Genomic DNA, 17803 nt, shown 5'->3' on the forward strand with positions numbered 1-17803 from the left:
GGATCTCTGCAGTGATTCCTGATGGGCCGGGGGCTTTCCCTGTCTTCATACTCCTAATTGCTTTATCTACCATGGTACTGTCAACTCGGATAGCTGGTCCCTCTGTTGGGTCGACGTTCGGCAGACTCTCTTTCTCCCATTCAATCTCTTTATTGAGCAACTTTTCATAGTGGCGTCTCCAAACCTCTCTCTTTGCAGCCTCGTTTAGTGCAAGTGTACCATCATCCATGCGAACACATTTCTCTCGCACGACATCACAAATCTCTCTCACACACCGTCTTGCAACACGAAATACCTCAAGTCTTTGGTCCTCACGGTGAAAAACATTGACAAATTTTTCTTATCTGCTTCCCCTCTGGCTAAATAAACCTGTCACCTAGCTTCCCTTCTGGCAGTCTGATACAATTCCCTGCTACCACCGTTCTTCCAGTCCTTCCAATCCTGTTTCTTTTCTCTAATAGCCCTGTCAACAACATTGTTCCACCACCATGTTATTTTGAGTCCAGAGGGGACTTTGCACCATCCACAGATCAGTGGCCCTCAGCAGGTTGTTCCGTAGAAACCTCCAGTTGTCTTCTACATCGTGTGAAGCTATATCCCCTTCTACTTTGTCAAAGTCTTCGAGTAATAAGTCTCTAAATCTCTGTCCATTTGCAGGATCTTTGAGCTTCCAGACACTTCTCTTCCATGCTGGTCGTCTTCTTGGCAACCACTCAGCTCTGATCCTGAAGTCACTAACTACTAGTCTATGTTGTGGGGTACATTATTCGCCTGGGAAGGTTTTGGAATTTATAAGCAGCCATCTTTCCCTTCTCCTGGCGAGGATGTAGTCAATTTGGCTAGTGTGTCTGCCAGAATGGTAGGTGACTAGGTGACTGGCAGGTTTCCTGAAGTTAGTATTGCAAACCATAAGGTCATTTGCATCACAGAACTCCAGCAGCCTGGTTCCCTCCTCATTGCGGTTCCCTCACACAGATACAACTGTATATTCTCCTGTATGAAAATTAAGAGTCTCCTACCCTAGCCTCCCAAATCTAGGCAGAATAATGGCAGGCTGAATAAAAGAAATATAGCATTTGCCCATAATATTGCAGTCGCAAATACATACAATAACTTTAATGACAAGGATCACACAAATGTAAAGTGTCCCTGTAACCCTAGAAATGATAACTCTTTGAACACATCTGATTCTGACAGCATAAATGTGGCTGCACCGACTACTACTACTACTACTACTACTACTACTACTACTACTACTACTAGTAGTAGTAGTAGTAGTAGTAGTAGTAGTAGTAGTAGTAGTAATAGTAGTAGTAGTAATAGTAGTAGTAGTAGTAATAGTAGTAGTAGTTGTAGTAGTGACAGACAACTTAGAACTATAAATAAGGGTAGAATGGGATTTTCACATATTGGTATGGGTCATGACCTCTTTGGCTAAATCAGGATCTCGTCTTCACAAACCTGTATCCGCTGAAAGCTGTATAAACAGGCTGAATGTGATTAGTGATACTGACAAACAATCCATTTTACCATGATCCCCTGACCTGCAGCCAGTAAACTCTTGTTGTGTAATTCCTGATATTAATTATAATGTGTGGGTTGATGCACCTAATATAACAAATGATGATAACAACTCTAACAATGTAAACACAGCTTCTGATAGCAACTATAGTACCTACATAGACTTTGACAGTATGACACGTGATAATTTTATGGATGAGTATAATACCAACACGGAAGCTTGTAATAATAATAACATGATTACCAATAATAAATGTAACTGTAGAGATAGAAACTGATGTCTGATTCAGGATCGGTGTCTAGCCCCAAATGTAGTATATAAGTGTACCGTAATGATAGACATTAATACTTTCACTTATATCGCAGGTCATCAGACCTGAAAAAATGACTACACAATCATTTCTCATCTTTTAAACTCAGATATAAGGCTAATAGCACATCATTATCCATGAAGACTTGGGAACTTAAGGATAATAACATTAAGTTTGACATAATGTGGAACATAATTCATAGGGCGTAACCATACTCCAACCACAGATATGGGTGTGGTCTGTGCTGTATGGAACTATACGAAATATTAAGGAATAAGAACAATGATAATTTAATTAATAACAAATTAGATCTTAGAGTTTCGTGCATTCACCATATCCTTCGTACTCTTAAATACTTTAAACCTTTATTATATTTTATTTCATTTAATTATATTTCAGTATCTTATCATACCCATTACTTCTTATCTTACACGTGCATTAACTGAATTATAAATAAAAGCTTGTTCCATACACATTACTATGTAACTGATACTGGTCCAATTTTTATCTCATTGATTTTAAAGACTGCCTTATATACTCTAAAATCTTTTATATATATTATATTTTTTATCATATTGCTATATTATTGTAGCATTTCCACATTACTCAATGTGTACTTTCATGGTATATACTCTGTAAAATACTTTATTATACTTATAAACTAATGATACTACTTTGAATTTAATGCATTTATGTTGATATTTCATCATCATTTAACTCCATTGTCCATGCTGGCATGGGTTGGACAGTTTGACCAGGGCTGGCAAGCTGGAAGGCTGCACCAGACTCTAGTCTGATTTGGCATGGTTTCTACATCTGGATGCCCTTCCTAATGCCAACCACTCCAAGAGTGTAATGGGCACTTTTATGTGCCACCAGCTAGGGTGCCATTTGTGTGACACCAGTATCTGCTACAACTATGATTTCACTTGGCTTGATAGGTCTTCTTCTCAAGCACAGCATAATACCAAAAGTCTCAGCCATTTGTCATGCATCTGTGAGGCGCAACACTCATAAGCTGCTTTTCATATGACACCGGCATTGGCCACCTTGCCTCTGTGAGGCCCAATACTCGAAAGATGCTTTTTATGTGCCACCAGCACTGGTGTCAGTTACATGACACCAGCATCAGCCATGACTATGATTTCACTTGGTTTGACAGATCTTCTCAAGCATGGCATATTGTCAAAGGTCTCAGTCACTAGTCATTGTCTCTGTGAGACCCGAAATTCGAAGATCATGCTTCACCACCTCATCCCATGTCTTCCTGAGTCTACCTCTACCACAGGTTCCCTCCACAGTTAGAAATCAGCACTTCTTTACTCAGTTGTCCTAGACCATACGCATCAGGATATTTATGTTTTTTATATTTATATCTGATTATTTATAATCTATAATACGAAATATTTTATTTATATATGTACTAATACCCCTTATGTTATATGCAATATGTGTAAATACTTTCTTTTATTTATATTATACACTTTAAATTCTTAATATGAATGAATCTGTGACTATGGTCAGCCTGACCTATTTTATAAGACTCCAATCATGGCTTAAACATTGATACCATACTTTTTTCTTATATTTTCGTATATTTTGATTCATCTCATAATGTTATACTTATTTATTGAATTATCATTATTATATATTCTATTAATATCTATTTTTTTTCCAATTCACCTTTTACTTGTACTTTATCCTATTGATTTTACTTTATTTTATTCCATTACATCATTTTTAAGTACTTTTTAATTATTTAAAAAATTCCTATAAGATTCTTTGCATAGTCACTATTTACTACTTCCATTTTTTATTATTATTCAATTTTTTTTTAATATCCATTTGCTTTCATATACATTTTATTGTATGCTTTTTATTGTTTACTTATTTATTTAATTATTGATATGACGACCACTCTTCTTATTTCATATCCTCTCCCCTATCAGTGTATCTTAGGCTTGCTGCTCTCTCTCTCTTTTAAGGTTTTCTAGCCTTTAAAGAGGGCATATAGAAGGCTGTTAAATAAATAACTGGTTGACCTTACCCTTTGTACTTAGCCCCAAAACCTCTTGTTGAATAGAAATAAAAGATAAAAGAAACTAACCCTATCTTAGCTGTAGAGGCTAGATGCTTTGCTATCTAATTCCTCCCCTCCCTCTGCCTATCTTCTGACTGCTTTCATTGCAATAAATCATTGTTACCCACCTACTCATGCCTGACATCAAGTTATTTTCCCCAATAGTACTACCAAATTGAACAAACACATTCATTCTTATGACCCAGCAATAATCATAGAATCATGAAGTTGCACAAGCTGTTGACTTTAGAATGTTTTTGAATGTTGTTATTCATGTATTCACCCAATAAAAATAGTTTTTTCTCATGATGTAATGTCTCCATTAATCAATTAAAAAACATACTGGAAACAGCTATAGTGGATTGACACATTATTCATTTGTTGTTATATATATATATATATAATGTATATACATATATATCTGGGGGTAGAGAGGTAGATTAAGGAAGGAAGAGGTGGTGAGCAGAGTGCTACTTCTAATGGCAGTGGTGCAGCCAACAAAGGGTAAAGCCAGACCAGTGCTGGGATCTATTTTAAAATGGGGGCGCCAGTTTTCATTTATGTTTTATGTAGTGTTTTTGGTACGGAAAGACTTTCAAACTTCGTATACTTATCTATTTTGTGTTATAGAACAGAAAAATATTTTTGTATTCGAATTTATTTCATGTAAAAAATTGTCTTATTTCGATAATTTCTAATAATCACTGACGTCTATTCAGTTGAAAACAGTTAGCGCTGTAACGGTGTATATCGTATTAATCCCCTAACCCTAACCCTAACTAGACTGTTAACCGTAACCCTAACTCGAGAATCCGAACTCTAAAATTGTTACATACATAGATACGCACAGCGTAATTTATTATATAAACAATATATGCGTATAAATTACGATTAAACCGGATGAAATATGTCACAGGGAATAACATTTTTATGACCGCCCAGCAGTAACTCTATTGAGCTGAATAGATGTCAGTGATTGGTTGAAATTACAGAAATACGACAACTTTCACATGGAATAACTTGCGAATTCCTTTTTTTTGTTAAGAAGACTAAGAGTAAAAGATGTTTTATATGACACATTCTACCAGTGTCCCAAGTTTCAAAGTGTTTCGTTAAGAAAATACTGGCACCCCCATTTTAAAATAGATCCCAGTGCTGGACTTTCAGGAGATGAATGGTCATGTACTGTGCCACATGGGTGGTGAGGTGACTGACGCCTGCGGTGAGACGCTGCGCATAAGGAGACAGTCGACTAAGGCAGCAATGATTGTCAACTTGAAGTCAGCATATTTGCAGCTCCATTTGAGTGACAAACTGGCAGTATCAGCTGGTGTGATACAAGGGCCAGACATATTGTCTGACTAGGCTGGGTTTCAGGCTGAATTCTGCACTGATGATCATGGCGACAGTGCTCAAATCCATCTTGGGAAAGGTGGATAGGATAAGAAGGGCCACCAATTTCTATATAGATGACATCTTAGTGGATGAGATTGTAGTGTCTACCACTGAGGCTGTAAGACATCTGAAGAAGTTCGGGTTGATTGCGAAGCTACCGGAGCCAATGGCTGGAAGAGCTGCACTGGGGCTGAAGCTTCAAAGCAACAGAACAGGCATGTTAGTGTTTTGGAGGGGGAATTAGATCCCGAAGCTGGGTAACAATGTCAGCAGAAGAAAACTGTTCTCAATGTGCAAGAAATTAGTAGGTTACTACCTGATCGCGGGGTGGCTGCATACAGCATGCAGTTTACACCAAGAGACAAACAGAAGGGGAGAACTGGGGTGACAAAGTGGGAGAGGGGACGGTGGCAATGATGCGGGAAATCCTAGAGAGGACGAGAGCGGGAGACCCAGTCAGGGCGAATTGGTATGTGCCCAAATCAGATAACAGGACCATATGGTAAGATGCTAGCAGGAGAGTGATAGTAGTTGTGTTGGAAATCGGAGGTGCCGAAGTGGAGGATGTGGCCTGGCTTCGAAAAGCAGACAACTACAACCACATCAATGTTGCTGAGTTGGACACACTGCCGAAGGGGGTGAATTTGGCCTTGAAATGAGGGCTGCGTGCCATCGATATCTGGTCGGATTCGGCCACCATGCTTAGCTGGGTAGGATCAGTGATCACTGATGAGAAGAGGGTTTGAACCAAAAGGGTTGTGGAAATGTTAGTAAAGCACTGCCTAGCGGTTCTAGGAGAGCTAGTTGCCAAGTTTGGCCTGAAGCTGAAGTTTGTGCCTTCAGAGAGAAACAATGCAGACATTCTAACCAGGTAAAAAAAGGCCTGGTTAGAGGAGCCGGAATAATCAAAGCAAGGGGTAGCTGCAGTGTGTCAGTTAAATGACTCTGAACTAAGGAGACTGCATGCCATGCATCATATGAGCATGGATAGGACCCTGTATATCACCAGGAGTATTGACATCAGTGTTACTAGATGGAGCATCCAAAAGGTGATTGGGGACTATGATAGGTGTCAATCCACTGACCCTGCTCTAGGTGTGCATGAGCAGGGAAACATTTCGGTAGAGCACAACTGGAGATGACTGGCAGTGGACGTGGCACACTAGAGTGGGGCTCTGTGGACAAATTGCTAATGGACAACAGCACAGCGTTTCCTTCAGAGGTGCTTGAAGGAGATGTTTGACAGGTGGAAAGTATGCCACTTTTTCAGAGCAGCATATAGGCTGAGTGGAAATGGGATTGTGGAAAGACATCATCAAACAATCAAGGACATGGTGGAGAGGGGACACATCTCGCTACTGGAAGCAGTTTTCTGGTGCAACATGTCGCCCCAATCGGGAGAGGTCGAGGAGTCTGTGCCACATAGGGCAATATTCAAATATGAATGGCGGTATCCAAGTAAACCATCAGAATGCCCTGTGGAAGAGAGAAGGCCCATCTTTATGGAAGTGAGACATGAAGTCTGGGCCAAGTTGCTAAAGGCATGCTGCACATCTCAGTGAAATAGAGGAATAGTGATGGCTGTCAATTCCAAAAACATTTGTGGATGGAACGCCACATCACATCATAGATGTTCTTCGGATTGTCGCTTTCTTGGATGATGATTGTGAAGCGGAGGAAGAAGAGAACAAGGTTCTCAGCTTGAGAAGATCGCAATATGCAAAGCACACACCAAGAGTGGATGGTAGATTTTGACAAAGAGTAAAGTGAGGAGGTGATCTTTGAGATCAGTGGGGGCATGTGGGGATGAGCCAGAGGAAGAGGGTCATGATGTCAATGATCAAGGGGCTGACTGGAAGAGGAAGCGCGAAAGGGGAAGTGGGGACAGAAGGGTGAGCATCAGCCTCTTTTACCCCTTTGGAGGCATCGTGGACGGACGTTACTGAAGTCGCTCTCAAGTTTGGTCATAGCAGCTGCTTATACTGGGTGACAGGAGTAGATCAGGATCGTCGGAGAGATTATTGCTAGACAGGCATTGATGAGAAGAAGATAGGTGAACCTCTTTCTATTTTCCCATGCACGAGAATATACAGACACACAAACATATATATACACAACAATAACTGGCACTCTATTAGTTACGACAATGAGGGTTCCAATTGATCTGATCAACAGAACAGCCTGCTAGTGAAATTAACATGCAAGTGGTTGAGCACACCACAGACACATGCACCCTTAACATAGTTCTCAGGGAGATTTAGTGTGAAATAAAATGTGACTAGTTTGGCCCTTCGAAAACCAGGTACTACTCATTTTTGCCAGCTGAGTGAACTGGAGCAATGTAAAATAAAGTGTCTTGCTCAGGGACACAACACACCACCAGGAACCAAAGTCATAGCCTTATGATTATAAGCCAAATATCCTAACCACTTTACCTTATGTATACACACACACATACACGTATCATTAGAGAAAGACAATCTGCTTTTACGTGGCACTGTTAGAGGAGGAAGAACTGAGGCCCAACCCAGGCCAACATGAGACATGGACACTAAATGATGATGAGGAGGATGTGTTACACTCTGATTGATCAGTTATAGATGTACTGGATGCTTCCCGCTGGAATGATCACATGCCATGGAAAACAGAGATGGGTCAAATGAATGTAGGCAAGTTCGATATGATGATAATTATGAAGCCAAAAGAAGACTAAATGAAAAGAACTTTAACTCACCTGGCTCTGCAAACTTCCTCGAAGAGATGTGCTCCTATGGCCACATTTTTTCATACAGTCACTTACAAATGTTTCCACTTCTCGTGATAAAGTGACAAACTCACTTGACGTTAATTTTTCTAAAAATCCATCCTGTAAACAGACAGATATTTTCAAATGGAATAAATCCAACGTGCTTCAATTCATTTTGAAAATAATCAAAAGTTTGGAGAATTTAGCAAAATAATGTTCTTAATAATTCAAATATGAAGATGGTACTTGACACATAACAAACAAATATATATTGGCATATTTATAGGTGCAGGCATGGATGTGTGTTTGAAACGTTTGCTTCACAACCACATGGCTTCAGGTTCAGTCCCATTAGGTGGCACCTTGGATAATTAATTGTCTGTGAGTGGATTAGGTGTGTGTGTGTGTGTGTGTATGTAAGTGTATATATATATATATATATATATATATATATATATATATATATATATATATACACACACACACACATCATCATCAATTTTTATCATCCTTTAATGATCTTACGCAATGCTAGCATAGGTTGAACAGTTTGACAGAATCTGACCAGTCCAAAGACCATATTGTGCTCCAATGTCTGCTTCAGCAAGGTTTCTATTACTAGATGCCCTTCCTAACACCAACCACTTTACAGCATGCACTGGGTGCGTTTTTCGTGCTTCCAGCACTTGATAGTTTGCCATGCAGCTTGCAAACTCCTTTACTGAAAAGGGCTATAGTAGTGAAGGGTCCAGAACAGAACAAGTTTCTTGCCATAAAGGAGCTACATGGCAACTCACATTATAGAAGAGAGATGGAGCTGGAAAGAGATGAAAATAGCAGTGGTAAGATATCAGGGTGGACTCTCAAGATACATGGTGAGTAGAAGTGAATGGGGACGGAATATGAAATGTGGATGGGAAGAGGTTGTAAGAGTGTATGGGAGAGTGAGAGATGGTTAGAGATGGGGAATAGGTGAGAGGGTAAATATAATGAAGAACAAGTATTCAGGGATCATAATAGGGGTGAAGGGGGTGTGAAGAGTACTAGAATAGCAATGATAATAATGGCTTCAAATTTTGTCACAAGGGCAGCAATTTTGGGGGAGGGGATGAGTCGATTACATTGACCCCAGTGTTTAACTGGTACTTATTTTATCGACCCCGAAAGGATGAAAAGCGAAGTCAACTTCGGCAGAATTTGAACTCAGAATGTACCAACAGGCGAAATACCACTCAGCATTTCGTTCAGCACACTAACAATTCTGCTGGCTCGTCACCTTAATAATAATAATAATAATAATGATAATAAAGAATAAAAAGTTTTGAATGGTACAACAATGCACTATAATACAAAAAATGGACTAAAAACCTGTTATAATTTAGTTATCCATAGTCTGATGATATTTCGGAATACAATTCCTTCTTCAGATATCCTTAGATGGAGTCGCTACTATAATCTGTTTTCCAATGGCTTTACCTCACGCACTTCTCATGAGGAATTCCAGAAGGAGCTTCGTGAGACCACTGCTGAGACACTTCCGAAAAAAGAAAAGCCTTTGGAAAACAGATTATAGCAGTGACTCCATCTAAAAATATCTGAAGAAGGAATTGTATTCCGAAATATCATCGGACTATGGATAACTAAATTACAACAGGTATATAGTCCATTTTTTGTATTATAGTGCATTGTTGTACCATTCAAAACTTTTTATTCTTTACAAACAATACACAATGCTCCAAGCAAACTACAATACTCTCCTAATAATAATAATAATAATGATGATGATGATGATACAAATATAAATGGGGGGTGGAGGGAGCTTCAACCTAACTTGATGTATTCACACCTATTTGTCTACAGTGAGAATTTTTCTCCATGGCAAAATACAGTGTATAGCTTTCTTACAAGTTCAAATATGTCCCAAGCATATTTGAAATAGTAACAAGTTTGTATTTGTACATGTCACTGCTTAGTGCTTCTAATCCAATAATGGTACAATCGAGGGAAAGAATGAGAAAGGGAGAGAGACGACATGTGGTTGGATAGGTTATAAGTATGGGGTAGACATAGTAGATAGGGAGAGGGTGAGATGAATAGTGGTGGTGAAGTGTGGATGATGGTGAATCTCAGTTTGTGGGGCAGTAAGGAAAATAAGAGTGGGCCAGAGAAGATCAAGAGTATAATAAAGCCAAAGACAGATGAGAATACGATTATGTGAAGTGTGGAGGAGAGAGATGTACAATAACAGAAATGGAGGTCAGAGGCACAGACGGGAGAACATAGTGACAAAAGATTGTGTGTGTTTGTGCTTCCTAATCTTGATATCATGGAACATTTGTAAATGAATGTCACCACCATACAAGCAGTGTCATTAATTTCTAGTCTTCCCCCAAAGACATGTTTGGTCTTGGGAAAAAATTACCTTGGTTGAAATAAGAAACAGTTAGCCACAAGAAGGGCATCCAGCTATAGAAAAGTAGCCTCACTGAATTCCATCTCACCCATCCAAGCCTGTTATGATGATGATATTAAGATGTTTGGAATATAACTTAACAAAAGAAAAATATGTATTGGTATAACTAATATGGTGTTTGGGATATAAAATACAAATGTAACAGAAATTTTCTATCTCAGGTACAAGACATCAGCTTCATTACTGTTTAAAGATGCTACTCTATTGTCATAATTAGACAAATTCTATAACTTGCTTTTAGGTCTACTATATATTGTTATGCCAAGATTTAGTTGTCTTATCCTTCATGTTTATAATCAAAAAAGACAAACTAAGATGATGCATAATGTTTTTAAACAGAGTTACCATGGCACCAGCCTTACACCCCATAAAACAAAGGAATCTTTGCTGCTTTATACTGTTTCCATTCAATCAGAGCTATGTGATCAACAGAATGGGTGTATATATTCATATATATATATATATATATATATATATATATATATATATATACACACACACGTGACTTTCAGTCAGTTCAGAGTTGTCCTATTTAGTATTTACAACTGATAACAGTATGAAGAGCTCAAAATACATAGGGGTGTTCCTAAGGAAGAATTTCTCCATGGCAAACCACAGTGAAAATGATCTTTTTACAAATCAACTATGTCTTCAGAATATTTTAACTAATCATAAAGCTTGTTTATTTCCCAACAGTGCTTCGCATGCCAACCATTTATTTCACAAACACACACACACACACTTACCTACTCATATACACTATGCTTGCATGTATTCAGACACAATTTGTTGAGGCAGATTTTCTACAGTTGGATGCCCTTTTTGTCATTAACTATCACTTATTTCCAAGTAAAATATTATTTCCCTTGCCCAGATACATTTCTTACAAAAGACAGGGCATGAACAACAGCCATCCCGTAATATGATGCTTGTAAACAAGGGCACATGTACACACACACAATGGATTTTTTTCAGCTTCCATCAGCCAAATCCACCCACATAGCCCCAGGTTGAATGGGGCCACAGCAAAAGACACTTGTCCATTGTGTTATGCAGTGAGACTGAGCCTGAAATCACATGGCTAGGGAGTAAGTTCCTTAACCAAGCAAAACACACACACACACATAAACCAATATAGTTTAACCCTTTCGTTACTATATTTCTGACCAAAATACACCCCTCATGAGTTTCAATTAAATTCTAAAATAATCATGAATTTAGACTAGTCTCATTAAACACCTGTAACTTTTTTATTTATCAACATATTAATGTGATATTTGGAACATAATTAAAGAAAGGGTTCTTAATCAATTCTATTGCATAATTTTTGTCTCAAAGTTCTCCACGTACTCGGGTACTGCTAGTGTCTCTCACATGTAAATATTGGTCCAGCTTCACGAATCGTACTCACTCATAATACTGCAAATATATTCATCGCCAAAAGGTTCCTGATCACTCCAGTAATTTGTTATTCTGGGTAACTGTCCAATACCCATAATAATATTTATGGCAAAAAATGCTTGTATTTCATCTACAGTTGCAGGAAACCGCAAGCTATCTTTTTTTTTCCAGTTTGTTTACATCCTGCGTAACGGTTTGTTTCCGCAGTAATCATTTCAAACAAGCATGAAAAAGAAGTCTAAAGGTTTCGCTTCCTGAGAAAGACTATGGGTAGACCCTGTCTCCTCAGAAAAATTGTTAATAAAAATATTTTTTAAATGTTTTTCTGGTGTAAAATCATCCTCACTGTCGCCATCGCTGCTTTCAGAATCGCTGCTTTCAGAATCGTTGCTTTCAGTTTCGGATACAGAAATATCCGATTCATTATCGTTCACCACGTGCTTTTGTAGCTCATTCATTCTTTTCTTCGATATCTCCATATCTTCTGTTGAAAAACCTTCAAATTCGGAATCACTGTTTGATAGCATGAAACTCCTCTCTATCTTCAAAGTTGAAAAAAATTAACGCCGCAAAAAATGTGGAAAAAAATCTTCCAAAATTCACTGAGTTCAAATATCACGCCAAACAATGTCGGATACAATAACTCAACTGTTTGCAAAGTGAAATCAGGTGTTTTAACGAATGTACTAATGAGATTTGAGTTCAAATATACATTTAAATAACAATGGGTACTCTCGGCCGGCTACGGCCGGGTTAGTAACGAAAGGGTGAAGAGAAATTTCCCTCACTTCAACCATACAGTCTTAAAACTCAAGGACAACCACATGGTTTATACACCCATTACAACCAGAGCCTTGTGCATGGATTTGGTAGACAGAAACTGAAAGAAACCCATCATATGTATATACGTATGTGTGTATCATTATCTTGATATCATATGATGACTGGAAATGAGCATCATCATCATACAAATGACATTGTTTCTAGTTTTCTGTGAAAAACATGTCTGAGCACAATGAAATATTACCTTGCTTGAAACAGATTAGGGTTGGCAACAGAAAAGCCCATGGCTTTAGAAAATCTACTTCCACAAATTTCATCTGTCCTTACTAGCATGGAAAAGTGGTCATTAAAACAATGAGTATGATGTTTGAAGTTTATCTCTTTCATATCATTTTACTTTATATAGCCTCTGAATAAAAACAACTCTTTTTCAATTTTGTAAGTTTTGCCTATAACTTAATTATATGTAAATTCTTTAATAAATAATATTTAAAAAGAGTCATATCAGCATTTCTATGACATTTAAACAAGAATTTTGACAGATTAAGGTGCTAAAAATGTAGCCTGACAATTCATGAGCCATGAATACTGAGTGAAATGAAACACTCATTATAAGATATATTAGAAAAATTGGAGATGAAAGTCTTGTGCACCAACTCCACACACCTGATTTGAAGACTACATTGTGTAACATGTTACTCTATATTTAAGAGAACAAAGTGAGATAGTTTAAGGAAGATTTAACTGATATTTCTAGCAATGTGAAACACTATGTAGAGACTATCTTGAGGTGGGAATCAGAGTGAATGCATTTGCATGTATAAATAAAAGTTCTAATCATAAGCTTTTTATTGAAATTACATACTTTTGCTCTCGCGACCATCAGTTTTACACAGCGATCATGTGCGTGGTCACAAACAGCACTAAGCATTTTCTGAAGATTTTGGAATATAGCATGGAATTCCTCTTCAGAAATCATCACATCTAAATCTTCGCTGCTGCAATAGAGAAAATTTATATGATTAACAACATATTAACAACAGGAAAACTATAATCAGCAATAATTATATATGAATATATAATTATGAATTATTATGCAAATTGCCTAAGGCCCAAGTTGTTCTCTGTTCTTTTATAAACACACATAAATAAACACACTTAATTACAAAGTTTTACACACTGGATTGAATTCTGCACTATAACCTTCATATTCTCAAAACAAGTGGGTTATAGCTTCTATTAATGACAAAATATAATCAACAACAACTAAACCTGGTTACACAGCTGCTGACCAACTACAAAACATCTTTCCATCACAATCTACCCTACAATCTAACCAAGCTTCACCTACCTAAGAAAATTTAAACTTAACACAGACTATATAAAGCCAAGAGGAACTAAAATGTACAACAGTCTGTTGAAGATTAAGCAGGCCAAAAGTCTGAAGTCACTTGTTAAAGAATAATATGTATATATAATATATATACACAAACACATGTACATCATAGACATGGGCATGACTATGTGATACAGAGTTCACTTAGCTGCCAAGCTCATTTCATAGAGTGATACCTTAAAGAAGTGCCTTGTGAGTGAACTTGGTAGACAGAAACTGAGTAGAATTTCTGTATGTGTATATCTGTGTGTGTGTGTGTGTGTGTGAGTGAGAATTCGTTATTGTTTCAGTCATTTGACTGCGGTCATGCTGGAGCACCGCCTTAAAGGGGTGTTAGTCAAAGAAATCACCTCCAGGACTTATACTTTGTAAGCCTAGTACTTATTCTATTGGTATCTTTTGCCGAACTACTAAATTACAGGGACATAAACACACCAGCAGTTATATATATATATATATATATATATATATATATATATATATATATATGGGAGAATATACAAATAATAACAACGGACGAGGACAGGTGGTGTAAATAACAAAAGTATATATTAGTATGACGCTCGGGAATACGGAAAGTCTTTGACGTTTCGAGCTACGCTCTTCAACAGAAAGAATACGGAGACAAGGAGAAAAACAGTTATATATAAATACTAGCAGTATAACCTGACCTTGTCCGGGTGTGACTTATTAGGCCATCTACGATAAGTCTTGCTAGGTGAAAATCAACTAAAAAAGAAAGCCTTACAACGAAAAAACCCTTATGATGTAAATAAGTTCATAATTCAAAAGACGATGAAATTAATAGGGAGAGTCTGAAGGCTATTTTACGTAATATTATTAAGCGTACGTAAATTTCATCCGTCTAATTGGCTATAGAAATGCTTGTGCAAAACAACTTTTTGCGCTGCCTTGATTATATATAGCAGGGTAATCCCTTTTCGCAGGAGCTAGGACGGCAATTTGTGAGGAAGCAATTGCTGGCGATCTGTTGCTACACAGTTTTGCCAGAATTCTATCAGATTGGGCAGAAGATGTTGATGCACCATTTTGCATTATGTTCAAAGTAGCTTCTGGAATGAATTGCTGCAGTCTGTTGCTGTCTTTTTAAACCGGTTGCTTTCTTTTCCCAGCGAACTCTCTTCTTTGGAGGCATAATCTATGTATATATTAAACAGAACAAAAATTATAATAGATGGCAGGGTCGGTACTTTTCACATATCTGTAATTTTTCAGATTAACACCCGCACGATTACCCAACCCTAATCGTAAACCTAATCCTAACACTAACCCTAACATTCACCCTAAACCCTAACCCTGACCCTAAAACCCTAACACCCTAGTGAAAACCGTGGTATATTTACAAAACATTGACGAACATGAGTTTTATTTTACATGAGTTTTATTCGTCTACTTGCACGTGTATGCTTTTGAGAGAGCGAGAGAGGAAGAGGTAGAGGGAGGGGGAGAAAGGAATAGAGGTAGTTAAAAGTTTTCTTATGACGGCTTCTCTTCACTGCCTATTGCTTCATTAGAAATCTAAGGATGCACATAAGCACATAATAGAGAAAAATGAAACAAATATGACGACTTGTTCCGAAACACCACCGAGTGGGGAACACTTCTCAAAAATAACCTGCAGTTATTGTCTGCAGACAGACAATGTAACGAAAACATGAATGAGTGAGCCCCAGATTCTTTGGAAGAAAGAACCGAATGTAAAAACAAAACACGTATAACAACAGAAAACAGATGCATACAAACAGTAGGTTTATTTTGACTCCTCACGAAGTAAGTGATGCTGGCGTGTGTAGGAAATTTGAAAGTGAAGCGAGGAAAAAGCGATGTGATGTGCACGGACAATGGTTGAAGCAGGAAAATGGGGATACGCCCCAGATGACCAAGTCACGTGTATAGTTAGAGGTAGAGGGACAAATGAAAGCTATTAAATGAGAGAGAGGAAGAGCACGAAGTAAGTGATGCTGGCGTGTGTAGGAAATTTGAAAGTGAAGCGAGGAAAAAGCGATGTGATGTGCACGGACAATGGTCGAAGCAGAGAAATGGTGATAAGCCCCAGATGACCAGGTCAAGTGTATAGTTAGAGGTAGAGGGACAAAAGAAAGCTATTAAATGAGAGAGAGGAAGAGGAACGAAGAGTGAAAAGATAGAGAAAGGAATACAGAACGAGAGCAATGGAGAGAGAGAAAGAGAGGAATGGAGAACAGAAGACAGTTATAAAATAGCAATGCATGCGCGTTTTTATATTAGAAAGACACAGAAAGTAAATCTTATATCTATAATGTTGATGTGTGTATGTGTTTATGTGTATGTTGTTGTCACATATCACGTATTTGTAATTGTGTGTGTTTTTAAGTTTCTATGTTATGAAAAATATGCTAGAGGTAGAGGAAAAGTATTAAATGAGAGAGAGGAAGAAGAAGTAAGAGTTTAAAGGTAAACCAAGTTAATCTATGACCATCTATGTATCACTTTCTCTCTCTCTCTCTCTCTCTCTTTTACTCTTATTCTCTATAAGAACGCCGATACAGGGAGAAGGGAAGGAATATAAAAGTTGCTAGAAACGACAGCCAAATCTCCCTTAAATCACACAAAGTAAACGGAATTTTAAAAATCTAATTACTGCACTGGAAAGTTCACATCGAGAAAATTCCATTGATGTAAAAATTTTTACAAAAAAGTGGAAAATGTGGATTTCTATAAACTTTCAAAAAGGCTTCACACAGACACACACCTTCAGTTTTATATATTAAGATAATATTAGGGAATGTAAAATTTCAAACATACAGGAATATTCAATTTAGTAATACCAAATTGAATTTTATAATGAATAATATATGTGTATAAATATAATTTAGAGAAGAACCACCGATATACAATTCAAACAATGAAGGAGACCAATCACCATCAAGAAAAGCGTACTCTACAAAACACTAATTTAAAAAATTTAAAAGTTATATATATATACCATGGGCTTCTTTCAGTTTCCGTCTATCAAATCCACTCACAAGGCTTTGGTCGGCCCGAGGCTATAGTAAAAGACACTTGCCCAAGGTGCCATGCAGTGGGACTGAACCCGGAATCATGTGGTTGGGAAGCAAGCTTCTTACTACACAGCTAAGCCTGCGCCACGTTTTTGAATGAAAATGTTGAGCAGGAAACTGTGATGTAATGTGGATATTTCCTGTTAATAATGATTCTCTAGCAATATGCTTTCAAATACAAGTGGAATAAACAACATACAGAGGCCCGTCATATATGTATCTGCATATGTGTGGCATTACTGTGTGGTTAAGAAGTTTACTGAGCAAGCACATACTTTTGTGTTCAGTTGTACTTGATGGCAAATGTCCCAATCCAACTATAGTACAATGTTTTGTGAATGAATTTGGTCGATGGAAACTCTGCAGAAGCCAATCGGGTGTGTGTGTTTGTTTGAATCTTTTTCTGTGAATGTATGCAGGTAGTAATAGCAGTAGTCATATTGTTAACAGAAAATGGATAGATAAGGTAATTCATGTAGACAGAGTGTGATCAAGCTTGAACTACTGTAAGATAACATGACAGTGACATTATCTCAGCATATGCACTGCATATATGATTGGGAGATGAATAGGATTGCTTTTATGAGACCCCTCTACAGGCTATGCCCAAAGTAGATGACAGATGTCATTCATTA

The 17803-nt window shown here is 37.6% G+C and overlaps 1 protein-coding gene across 3 annotated transcripts in view; it reads right to left on the bottom strand.

Annotated features, from left to right (window-relative positions):
• The window catches only part of LOC106871767 (vacuolar protein sorting-associated protein 54), a 484461-nt gene that overhangs the window by 189891 nt on the left and 276767 nt on the right, over positions 1–17803 (bottom strand). For all 3 annotated transcript variants that reach the window (XM_089359786.1, XM_089359787.1, XM_089359788.1), the window contains 2 exons: positions 13576–13708; positions 8042–8173 (listed from right to left, as the gene is read on the bottom strand). In XM_089359786.1, coding sequence (XP_089215912.1) covers positions 8042–8173; positions 13576–13708 — 265 coding nt within the window. The remainder of the gene's footprint in view (positions 1–8041; positions 8174–13575; positions 13709–17803) is intronic.

Source organism: Octopus bimaculoides, chromosome 11, assembly GCF_046866305.1.
Source record: "Octopus bimaculoides isolate indiv1 chromosome 11, ASM4686630v1, whole genome shotgun sequence".
NCBI lineage: Eukaryota > Metazoa > Mollusca > Cephalopoda > Octopoda > Octopodidae > Octopus > Octopus bimaculoides.